This window comes from Pristiophorus japonicus, chromosome 12, assembly GCF_044704955.1.
Source record: "Pristiophorus japonicus isolate sPriJap1 chromosome 12, sPriJap1.hap1, whole genome shotgun sequence".
NCBI classification, from domain to species: domain Eukaryota; kingdom Metazoa; phylum Chordata; class Chondrichthyes; family Pristiophoridae; genus Pristiophorus; species Pristiophorus japonicus.
The window spans coordinates 56,300,828-56,312,956 of record NC_091988.1 but is presented as its reverse complement, the minus strand read 5'-3'; the positions used below and the strand labels follow the sequence as shown (position 1 = coordinate 56,312,956).

The 12,129-nt window shown below is 41.3% G+C and overlaps 1 protein-coding gene across 1 annotated transcript in view; it reads right to left on the bottom strand.

The window, feature by feature from the left end:
- Positions 1–12,129, bottom strand: part of celsr3 (cadherin, EGF LAG seven-pass G-type receptor 3) — a 325,097-nt gene that overhangs the window by 91,158 nt on the left and 221,810 nt on the right. Inside the window, exons 17-21 of the mRNA XM_070894776.1 lie at positions 10,426–10,520; positions 7,253–7,462; positions 4,155–4,338; positions 2,412–2,561; positions 1,914–2,091 (exon numbers count right to left, since the gene is read on the bottom strand). Of these exons, the coding sequence (XP_070750877.1) occupies positions 1,914–2,091; positions 2,412–2,561; positions 4,155–4,338; positions 7,253–7,462; positions 10,426–10,520 (817 nt within the window). The remainder of the gene's footprint in view (positions 1–1,913; positions 2,092–2,411; positions 2,562–4,154; positions 4,339–7,252; positions 7,463–10,425; positions 10,521–12,129) is intronic.

The window sequence follows — 12,129 nt, the reverse complement described above, 5'->3', positions numbered from 1 at the left end:
GAAAAATTGATGGGTGAATCACACACTTGAGCACATAATTTAGGCTGACATTTCAGTACAGTACTGAGGAACTGCTGCATGGTATTATTCGAAGAGGAGCAGGGTAATTCTCTCTGCACAAAAGCAAAATACTGCGGATGCAGGAAATCTGAAATAAAAACAGAAAATGCTGAAAATACTCAGCAGGTCAGGCAGCATCTGCGGAGAGAGAAACAGAGTTAACGTTTCAGGTCAATGACCTTTCATCAGAACTGGAAGAAATTAGAGATTGAACAGTTTATAAGCAAGTGCAGAGCCAGGGAGAGGAAATAACAACATGGGGAGGTCTGTGATAGCGCAGGAGTGATTATATGACAAAGAGGATGATGGTGCAAAGATGAAAGAGAATGGTAAAGAAACAAGAGAGGTGGAGGAAATTGCAGCAGCAGAACCACTACCAGCACCTGCTGTCCGAGAAGCTGTCCGAGAGAACGGGAACGGTGATTATGATCTGAATCCGCTGAACTCAATATTGAGGCTGGTAGGCCATTGACCTGAAACATTAACTCTGTTTCTCTCTCCACAGATGCTCCCTGACCTGCTGAGCAATGATCCCCGACCTGCTGAGCAATGATCCCCCTTATTTTATTTTGGGTGCGCGACACCTTTAAGGGGTTGCGAGGCCCATTCACAGTGTGCAAAATTTTAACATTGGAAAAGCGTATCCCAGGCTGCCTGACTCCAGCAGACAGCTGCGCAGCTTAGAGGGAACATCGCTGCTGAGTATTTCCAGCATTTTCTCTAATTCTCTAGGTGCTCTGGTCAATATTTATCCCCCAACCCCTTTCAACAAAACAGATTAATTGCTCATTTATATCAGTGCCAATTACCATTCTGTCAGCCTACTCTCAATCAAAAAGTGATGGCAGGAGTGGTCAATAGTGCTATCAAGCAGCACTTACTCACCAATAACCTTCTCATTGATGATCAGTTTGAGTTCCACCAGGACCACTCGGCTCCAAACCACATTACAGCCTTGGACCAAACATAGAGAAGAGCTGAATTCCAGAGGTGAGATGAGTGTGCAAGTGTCATCAAGGAGCCCTATTAATCCTGAAGCCAATGGGGATCAGGGGGAAACTCTCCAATGGCTATAGTTATACCTAGTACAAAGGATGATGGTTGTGGTTGTGTAAGGCCCATCAGCTCAGCCCCAGGACGTCGCTGCAGGAGTTCCTCAGGGCAGTGTCCTCGGCCCAACCATCTTCAGCTGTTTCATCAATGACCTTCCCTCTATCATAAGGTCAGATGTGGAGTTTTTCGCTGATGATTGCAGTGTTCAACTCCATTTGTAATTCCTAATATAATGAAACCATCTATGCCGCATGCAGCAAGACCTGGCAACATCCAGGTTTGGGCCTATAAGTGACAAGTAACATTCGTGCCACACAAGTGCCAGGCAATGACCACCTCCAGCAAGAGGAAGCCTAACCACCTCCCCATGACATTCAATGGCATTGCCATCGGCGAGGCCCCCCACCCCCAATAACATCCTTTTGGTTGGACACAAACAGAGATGATAAAGCTTGAGAGGGTGAGAAAAAGAGGAAAGAAATAGAAGACAATAAAAGGCAGAGAACACGATCCAGAGAGCAAGAGTTAGAAAGAATTAGAAAGTGCGTGACAAGAGATGACAACATTTTTCCATGAGCAATACCAGTGGAGATTACTAGGGATGGGTAATAAATGCTGGCTTTGCCAGTAACGCCCACATCCTGTGAATGAATCAAAAAAATGTAGAATATATTCTGAACAATATTTCACTGAATTTATCAGAAATTTGAAAATTAGCACATTAAATAGTATTTATTACTGGTACTTGAATATACTCAGTATTGCAGGAACATGTCATATACTGAATGCTGAACTTGTACCTTAAATTACGGCGATCTGTGTTGTATCGTGCAGGTAGTAGACTACCTAGTGTCCGATAAATGAGTAGGATCAGGATGGTCATGGTGGGCTCAGGCTCTGGTAAAATCCGTTGGTGTAAAACTTTACTAGTTTCATTCCGCACATGCATAGTGTTCTCTGTTTTGGAGGTGGGTACAGCTGCACAGGCAAAAGTATGTAGTGAGAGGTATATACAGCGTCACAAAAGATCGCAAAGGCAGAAAACTAGTCCAACTGTTTTTAGTCCTCATGGGTTCAACAACACTCAGATACTTCATGTTTGCATTATTTATTGAAAGTCCACTAACTCACTAGCAATATCGTGCATGAAATCCCATCCATTCATTATTGTTGTGCATCATTTATGGAATCCAAGCAACATTCACTGATGTACATTCTCGAAATGCACTGACAATCATCGATATGTATCTTCTTTTGGAATCGCACCAGCTGTGACTCCCGCTGCTGTTGTTGCTTACCTTTCACTTTCAATGGAAATAAAACAGAGGTTGGCAGTACAATGTGCGTCTGTGCGTCCCACGTAGACTGACCACGAAAGAGTCCGCTGTGATATCGAGGGAATCGTTTCCTTGGCTTAGTGCTATTCTCCACATAATCAATAGTTAGGACTAAAATGGAAAACCACATGTGAGATTTAACGGGATGCACAATCAGGATTTCTTACTAGTGTGGAAATGTAGTAAAACATACAATTATCTTAGCCATTGCACGTTCAATATTAACAGAAAGCTATGCAGGCAAACATTTTCCTCCTATATATAAAAAAATGACCATTAGTTTAGGTAGAACAAACAGTTACGTATTTTATTTTACGGCTGGATATTTTTCTCATGTTCAGCATCAGATGCGATTACTCCTACAGGGAACCCTCATTCACTTGACAAATATCTAAGTAATTTCTAGAGAGCCCAGGCTGCGAGCAGAAAATCTTTGTTACTGTATTTTAGCTACTGGTTACATCAACAACACTCAAGAAGCTCAACACCATCCAGGACAAATCAGCCCACTTAATTAGCACCCCATCCAATACCTTAAACATTCACTCCATTGCATGGACACACATAACATATCCAGTTTATCATCATCATCATCATACAGTCCCTCGGAATCGAGGAAGACTTGTTTCCACTCTTAAAATGAATCCTTCGATGGCTGAACAGTCCAATACGAGAACCACAGTCCCTGTCACAGTGGGACAGATAGTCGTTGAGGGAAGGGGTGGGTGGGACAGGTTTGCCACACACTCTTGCCACTGCCTGCACTTGATTTCTACATGCACTCGGAGATAGCACACTAATGCTATAGTTCAAATGATATTCAACTGCTTTAAACATTCAGTCCCTCCACCACTGGCACACCATGGCTGCAGTGTGTACCATGTACAAGATACAAAGCATCAACTTGCTAAGGCTTCTTCGACAGCACCTCCCAAACCCACGGCCTCTACCACCTAAGAAGGACAAGGGTAGCAGGCACATGGGAACACCACCTCCAAGATCCCCACCCAGTCACACACCATCTTGACTTGGAAATATATCGCCATTCCTTCATCGTTGCTGGATCAAAATCCTGGAACTCCCTCCTTAACAGCTCTATGGGAGTACCTTCAGCACGCGGATTGGAGCGGTTAAGATGGTGGCTCACCATCACCTTCTTAAGGGCAATTAGGGATGGGCAATAAATGCTGGCCTTGCCAGTGACGCCCACATCCCAGGAATGAATGAAAAAAAATGCACCCTCATGATCTTTTTTGATATTGGGAGGAGCGAGAACAAACTTCACTATATGGTGGCTTAGGTTATAAACTATCAACTTATTTAATCAAATAGGTGAACAGAAGCAATGACAATGTAGATTTACATATTACAGGCTCAGAAGAAAAAGAAAACGGTCTGGGCCACTTTCTAGGAGTGAAGCCAATACCATGATACTTTATAGACAAAAATGCTTCATTTTTCTCACGAAACCCTTTATGGATATTTTTCAGCATCCTCTTTCCTTCTGTTTGGTACCTCCGTGGATGGGCTGGCAAGAGGTTGCATGTCAGATTACAGAAAGGAAAACAAGCCCTACTACTTTGTGACAAAGCACATTAATACACGACAGGCTGCAAGCATAGGCTAATTTGAATGGAAATTTAAAAAAACATGAATGTCCAGCCCTCAAAACCACTACACTCTCCATGTTAATAAAGTACTCACTTATATTGGGGGTTACAATGGCAACTGGGTTCAGGTAGGTGAGCTTCATGTTTTGCACCAGTGTCCTGGTGTATTCCTCAAGCTGCTCCATCAGGTGAGCTGCCCCTCCCTCTGTCTGCTGAAGTATAGTCCAGTGTTCCCTGTTTTCTAGATCCAAAGCTGCACTTTCTGCTCTTAAGAGATTCTGAAGATTGGAAACAAAGACTGGTACATCATCACTGTAACCTGGCATATCATACAGCAACTGACAATGTCTTTCAGTTTTGCTATTTACTTTAGGTGAACTTTGAATTAAATGTATGTTAACTTAAAACCAAATCTGGTGAGATTTGATTCCACAATAAGATAACCTGTCCCCCAATACTTACAAAGCACTGCTGTTCATTGTCACGTAATTAGTACTTAAAAAAAACTTAAAGAACATTGTAGGTCCATCTTCATCACTGTCTGATAAAACAAGCTTCTAGAAATTTGGGACAAGAGAAACTGTTTTCTAACATACCTTCAATCAAACTACATTGGGCCAGATTTTGCTGGAATGGGGCAAAACACACCCTCTACTTATGACTATTAAGTGATATTTGGGGCACTACAGTTCCTGAAGTTGGTTAGACCTATTTGTGCACGTTTAGATTTTAACATTTTTTGCCCACAAAGTTGCTAGAAGTGTGAGCTGGCAACGGTGTGGCGATGGCAACGGGACATCCGGGACTTTGATGAACAACGGGGCAAACAGTGCACCTCCTTAACCAATGGGATTTAAAGATTGAGAAATAAACAGAGGAAGGACTGAAAAGAAGGGTGAATTAGAGTTGGAGAAGTCAATGGCAACTCAGGGACAGAAAGAGAAATAGAGGAGAAGATAGAGTAGATTAAGTGCGAGAGAGAAGAGAGACAGAAAGGGAAAGAAAAAAATTTAAAAGTTGCCAATTTTTAAAATCTCCTAAAACAATTCACAACCAGAGGAATGAAACTCCACACTTATAATTACTCACTTTCTGGGCAAGCGAGACTGGCGGTAGTCTTGAATAATTATTGCATTGTTAAAAGGGTACTTAGGCTTTTAAGTACTAGACTTAACTTTCCATAGCCAGTTTAATGGGCAATTAATGTGCAAATGCAGCAATGTACTGATGACATTTTGCGAAGTTAGTGGCAAATTGGCCAGTAACTTGTGGCAATTCACAACTCACGGGGTATCTCTTTGTCGCTACAAGTTGCTTGCAGATTGGCGTGTTAATAACTTTACTATAGCTAACGTATTGTGGATTTCTTGCTCCACAGTCTGTTGTAGTAAAGCCCTGTACACTGTACATGCTTTACTTGGGAGTAAAACATATTCTATTTATTCAGGAGCATAAAACTATTCATTTAGTTTATTTTCCTGACTCTGGCATAGATCTGTAAAGAAACAAAGCATTAATTCAAATCTAAAGCTTGTGACTCATCATTAAAATAGTAATTATAATTAGCCTGAAAGCTTTTATAAACAAATATAATCCAAATTAAGTACTATTTGATTTATATCACATGTTATCTCTATAGCTGCAGATTAATGCTATACTACAAATTTGATTCCACAGATCAATGAAGCATTGCAAACTAAGAATGCTTGTTTCAGATTAATAATTAAAATTGTAATCATTTGAAAAACAAACCTACAGTATTTTACAAAAATTTAATAACCTCAAAGTAAACAGTGACATGCTTAATATTTTGTCTACTTATGACCTTTAAGAATGGATTTCGCTCTAAACAAGCCTTCTGTATCAATAAGTTGAATGGGGGAAAAAAATCTCTTCATAAATAAGTCACTGACATCTCATTATGAACTATAACAGCAGCTAAAAGTTTGGTTTACAGATTTGCTGATGAATTCAACAATTATCTTCTTGGGCAGCCTCTGCTCTATTCTGTTTGACCATGGCTCTCTGTTCAGTTCGTGCAGCTAATCTCAACCAGGCCACACAGTGGTGCTTCCCCACCACCACTGAAGGGAAAAAGACAACGGCTTTGGCTGTCTGTCTACTCTTCATCCAGTAGCTAATTAGCACTAGTGTTATTGGCAGAGATCACTGCAATTCAGCCTTGTATACTGGCATGCAAGATAGTGAAGACTGGCAGCCAATCGGAAGCTTGCATTGTTGTTGTACAGTGTCTTTTTAAGATTTAAAAATATATATTTCTACTTGAGGCAAATTAAATTGGTAATAATTGATTTATGCCAACTGGATTAGCAGTGAGGCTTGTCTCTGTGGCTCCTATTTATGTTCAGACAATCTAGACTGGGCCCAATCCATAATGAAACTGCCCTTTGTAGATCCCATTTTATACTCTCCCTCTCCAACAAGCTGAACTTGCCCGAATCTCATTTATGATTGCTCGCCAGCAGAGCCACTGCCACCCCATAGTGAAATCTGCTTTTACATTCTCTCTCTCTGACTCTTTGCAACAAGCACATGGACCTTTACATGTTGATTCTACATGTAGTTTCCATTAATAAAAGTGACACATGGGCACAGGAAGGCAAAATCCAGAATGGGCCACTCCAGGCTGCTCCTGTATGTTAGTTATCAGGAGATGTAGAAGAGGACAAAAAAAGAAATTTGGCAGTAACTCCAAGGCCAAGCTAATCACTTGTATTCATATGGCAATTTTCATTTTTGTTGAAATTTATTACACCCACTAAATCTATAAACTTTCTCAGCTTAGAAGACTTCATTGTTTGCCCTATCTTCATGAGCAGTATCATTTCGGCTCCTGACTGAGCTAATGTTGGCTCATGTCCACAAGCTTTCCCTTCTCTATTCTTCTATTTCAACATCTTGTCTTCACCTCAATGAGCAGAATATTATTGGCAACTGTCTTCTGCTGTCAGATCTGTACTGTGCCAGATGGTAGTAAACTGTTCCTCTTGCATGCTGTGTACATATACAGGAATTGTCACTGAGCCATACAAAAGTCGTATAGCACCAGGTGGGAGTAAATTGTTCCCTTTTACCTGGTGTTTACTATATCTGTACAAGTGTTGGCACTGAGGCTTAAGTGAATTATTGCTTTGTGCCCGCTATGTACCACATGCTCCTTATGGTTTTTACCTCTGTAAAGTGTACATCCTGTGTGGCTGTGAGATTAAATCCACGTTGTCTGCACTCAAATTCCAGCATCTTCAAGAGAAGCCGATATGTAATGTGGATGTCATTTCCAAAGTATTGATCCATCTCCTCAGTTACTGTACGCATACGTCGGGCCAGCTTCTTTGCATCAATGGTATTTAGTTGAGTTTCATTCCTCTCCAGACTTTCCAGCTTTCAACATAGAGAAAGAGACAAAGACAAACTATATCACAGAAGTCAAGTTGGTATGTGTGGAGTAAATTATGCAAAACTAGATGGTAGATTACTTGAGGTTAGGTCAAATGCCATATTCATCTGTTGTTTAAACTCATCTTCCCTCAATGGTTACATTTTGACAGAGCTACTAGATGATGTGTGTTGCCCAGCAATAGGGCACTTCACCTCATAGGAGAGAAAGTGCAAACATATTTAAAAGGTGTAGAAATGTATAAGTCGCCAGAAAGATACAGCGAATATAAATCAAGCGAGAACTGGACCTGTTTCTGGCTGGGGCGGAGATCACCTCTTACAAAACATAGAAACATAGAAAATAGGTGCAGGAGTAGGCCATTCGGACCTTCGAGCCTGCACCGCCATTCAATTAGTTCATGGCTGAACATGCAACTTCAGTACCCCATTCCTGCTTTCTCGTCATACCCCTTGATCAGGAAGCAAAGAGTAGGAGTAAATGGGTACTTTTCAGAATGGCAGGCAGTGACTAGTGGGGTACCGCAAGGTTCTGTGCTGGGGCCCCAGCTGTTTACATTGTACATTAATGATTTAGAAGAAGGGATTAAATGTAGTATCTCCAAATTTGCGGATGACACTAAGTTGGGTGGCAGTGTGAGCTGCGAGGAGGATGCTATGAGGCTGCAGAGTGACTTGGATAGGTTAAGTGAGTGGGCAAATGCATGGCAGATGAAGTATAATGTGGATAAATGTGAGGTTATCCACTTTGGTGGTAAAAACAGAGAGACAGACTATTATCTGAATGGTGACAGATTAGGAAAAGGGAAGGTGCAACGAGACCTGGGTGTCATGGTACATCAGTCATTGAAGGTTGGCATGCAGGTACAGCAGGCGGTTAAGAAAGCAAATGGCATGTTGGCCTTCATAGCGAGGGGATTTGAGTACAGGTGCAGGGAGGTGTTGCTACAGTTGTACAGGGCCTTAGTGAGGCCACACCTTGAGTATTGTGCACAGTTTTGGTCTCCTAACTTGAGGAAGGACATTCTTGCTATTGAGTGAGTGCAGCAAAGATTCACCAGACTGATTCCCGGGATGGTGGGACTGACCTATCCAGAAAGACTGGATCAACTGGGCTTGTATTCACTGGAGTTCAGAAGAGTGAGAGGGGACCTCATAGAAACGTTTAAAATTCTGACGGGTTTGGACAGGTTGGATGCAGGAAGAATGTTCCCAATGTTGGAGAAGTCCAGAACCAGGGGTCACAGTCTAAGGATAAGGGGGAAGCCATTTAGGACCGAGATGAGGAGAAACTTCTTCACCCAGAGAGTGGTGAACCTGTGGAATTCTCTACCACAGAAAGTAGTTGAGGCCAATTCACTAAATATATTCAAAAGGGAGTTAGATGAAGTCCTTACTACTCAGGGGATCAAGGGGTATGGCGAGAAAGCAGGAAGGGGTTACTAAAGTTTCATGTTCAGCCATGAACTCATTGAATGGCGGTGCAGGCTAGAAGGGCTGAATGGCCTGCTCCTGCACCTATTTTCTATGTTTCTATGATCCCCCGAGTAGTAAGGACTACATCTAATTCCTTTTTGAATATATTTAGTGAATTGGCCTCAACAACTTTCTGTGGTAGAGAATTCCACAGGTTCATCACTCTCTGGGTGAAGAAGTTTCTCCTCATCTCGGTCCTAAATGGCTTACCCCTTATCCTTAGACTGTGACCCCTGGTTCTGGACTTCCCCAACATTGGGAACATTCTTCCTGCATCTAACCTGTCTAAATCCGTCAGAATTTTAAACGTTTCTATGAGATCCCCTCTCATTCTTCTGAAGTCCAGTGAATACAAGCCCAGTTGATCCAGTCTTTCTTGATATGTCAGACCCGCCATCCCAGGAATCAGTCTGGTGAACCTTCGCTGCACTCCCTCAATAAAAGGAAGGTACTGCCATGAATTCAGTGCCAGCGTGATCTCCGGGACTAGATTCGATCGCCTGGGTTGGCAAGGACTTGCCCAGATTTCGTCCCCCAAATTGGCCTGGGTTTTTAATCTGGTTTTATTCTGCTTCTCTCAGGAGAGTGTGTACATATTGTGATATAGAAAGTATCACAATTGTGTGAGACAGACTGGATGGACCAAAGAGTCTTTACCTGTCCGTCATTGTTCGCATATCACTGCAAGGATTATGTGGCTGTATTAAAATCATCATATATAAAAGTTTAAACCATAGAACTATAGGTTTACAGCACAGAAGACTTTTCGGTCAATCATCTCTATACTGGATCTTTGTTAAGGTGAACCAAAACTAATCACACTGCTCCGTACACTCTCCAGAGATTGCATCTTCCTCAACTCCAAAATTCTATTCAATGCTCTTCGTTAAGATGCAATATCTGCCTCAGCTACTTCTATGATAAATCATTCCATGTTCCAACAAGCCTCTGCAAAAAGAAATATCTCCCAACATCTCTCCTTGGATTTGGTTACCTTTCATGACAGCAAATCCTAGTTTTCAGATTTAAAAAGCATTATTTATAAAAGTGCTTTAAAAATGAACCTCAAATAGGAAACAGAATAACCTGTTTCTGTCAACAGAGGTCACTAGTGAACTTTGATGTACATATTACACCATCCATTGACAGATAAATGGTACTATTTAACTTATTTGATTAAGAGCATACTGCATATTTGGGAGCGATTCCCAAACAACAATCTTTCAACAGAAAATCCAGAAGTGCCAGAGGACGGTGGAGAATGAGTGGAGCAGCTCCTCAAGATATTCCAGCCACATTCTACTAGAGTTAGTCCAGTGAAAAATCCTATCCTTAATATCTAATTGTCTCTGACAATGCTCACACTGCAGTATGAATTACTGTAACACTGTAGCTGAAAGATTTCCCAGAAACGATTTGCTGTTGATTATCTTGTCTCGAAGACAAATTAGAGTCTGAAAAACAGTACTTACAGTCTCTGCCAGTTGTGTGAATGGTGGAGATGTACAGTTAAAAAGATCTGGTTCCAACCAGCCATGTTCCTCCCCACAGTGTCGAATCACAGTACCTGAAATAGGCAGTCATAATATAAAGCAGGTGTCTGAGAAAGCCAGGCTTTTAACAAAATAACTTCCACACTAAGCCAAGCAAAACGTCACAGTCCAGCAGTGAGCAGAGCAACTTACCATCAGCCCGCATGTCTGCAAAGCAAGGGAGGAGAGGAAAAAAATACAAGAGTCAAGGCAACAAAAAAGAGGGAGAGAGTGAAAGAACAGGAGGCTACATGTCAAAATCATGCGCTGAGAGAGGTTAAAGAGGGAGTCGCCATCTGCAAGTCTTTCAAATATCACTCTTTGTTTTGCTTACACAGCGAGTACAAAAGTACTGAGCTCAAGTGCATGAAAGGGATGAATTAACATTGGTAGGGGAGGTCCCTGTTTAAACAAAAGCATTTACATGGCATAGAGTCCAAGCCAAAATAAAGCTACCGACATCAAAGACTGTGAAAAGACCTCCTGATATCGAGGCTCCAATTTTAAGAGAGGAAGTTTAGTGGAGAGGAAGTATATCAGGACATACGCAAAGTGAGAGTGTCACAAAGTGGGAGAGAGAGAGAAAGATGAAGAGTTAGACAGTAAAAAATGTGTATGAGTGAGAGTAGGTAAGTGTCCTTGTAGAAAAAAAAAAATGAGTCAAATACAGCAAAAATCTTTCCAAACGAGTATTGATGTGAATTAAGCAGGCCGAGATATAGTTGAATAAAGTACTGATTTTTACATAACCTTATAATTAAAAAAGAATGCCTGCATGTATACACAATGACATTTTATTTACTGCAGACTTGACACATATTCAGTGCCTTATTGCAAGAGTGTCCAACTTTTTATCTTCATGGATCACAAAGACGTATACATTGGAGTCTCGCAGACCACAAACAAAATTTAAATCCATGTTAGAATCATAGAATGGTTACAGCACGAAGGCCATTCGGCCCGTCAAGCCCGTGCCGACCTCCAGTGAGTAAAAAATATAAGCGAAAATAGGACTGAGCAGCCTGGGTTTCATGGGCAAGGTTGCCAGGGCTTGACAACCAGAAATTGCCTAAGGCCATAGTTTGGACACCATTTTCTCCTTCAGATTTTTAACTTTTTTTTCAAGCAGGAGATCATCCTAAATCTGAAGTCTGAATTGATTCAGTTTTCCATCTTTGCTGAAACAAATTTAATGTGTCCTTCACAAATGTACCAATCCAAAATTACCTAGTTTTGTAAGAAGTGAATTGTGATTGTCTTTCAAAATGAATGAAGTTTGCTTCAAACTCACCACTATCTGTGAGATACTCTACTCATTAACAAGGAATGCAGCTCTGATTCGAACTCTATGGGGTATAAATCTGTCTTGGGCAGTAGCTCAAATCAGGCAACAGTGAATCGGCAGGCAATTTTACATTCCGTTTGATTTTCGTTTCCATTGATGTTAATGGAAAAGAAAATCGGGCAGAGTGCAAAATAAGCTGCTGATTGATTCATTATCGTCAATTTTGCGCTACTGCCCAGGTGAATTTATACCCCAAGTGTTTCTTAAAATAAATTCAAGGCGGGTGCTTGTGTGGCTATTTGATCTTCTGTGGAGAGACTTATAATACATTCTAGACTAGCTACTTTTTTTTTATAAAT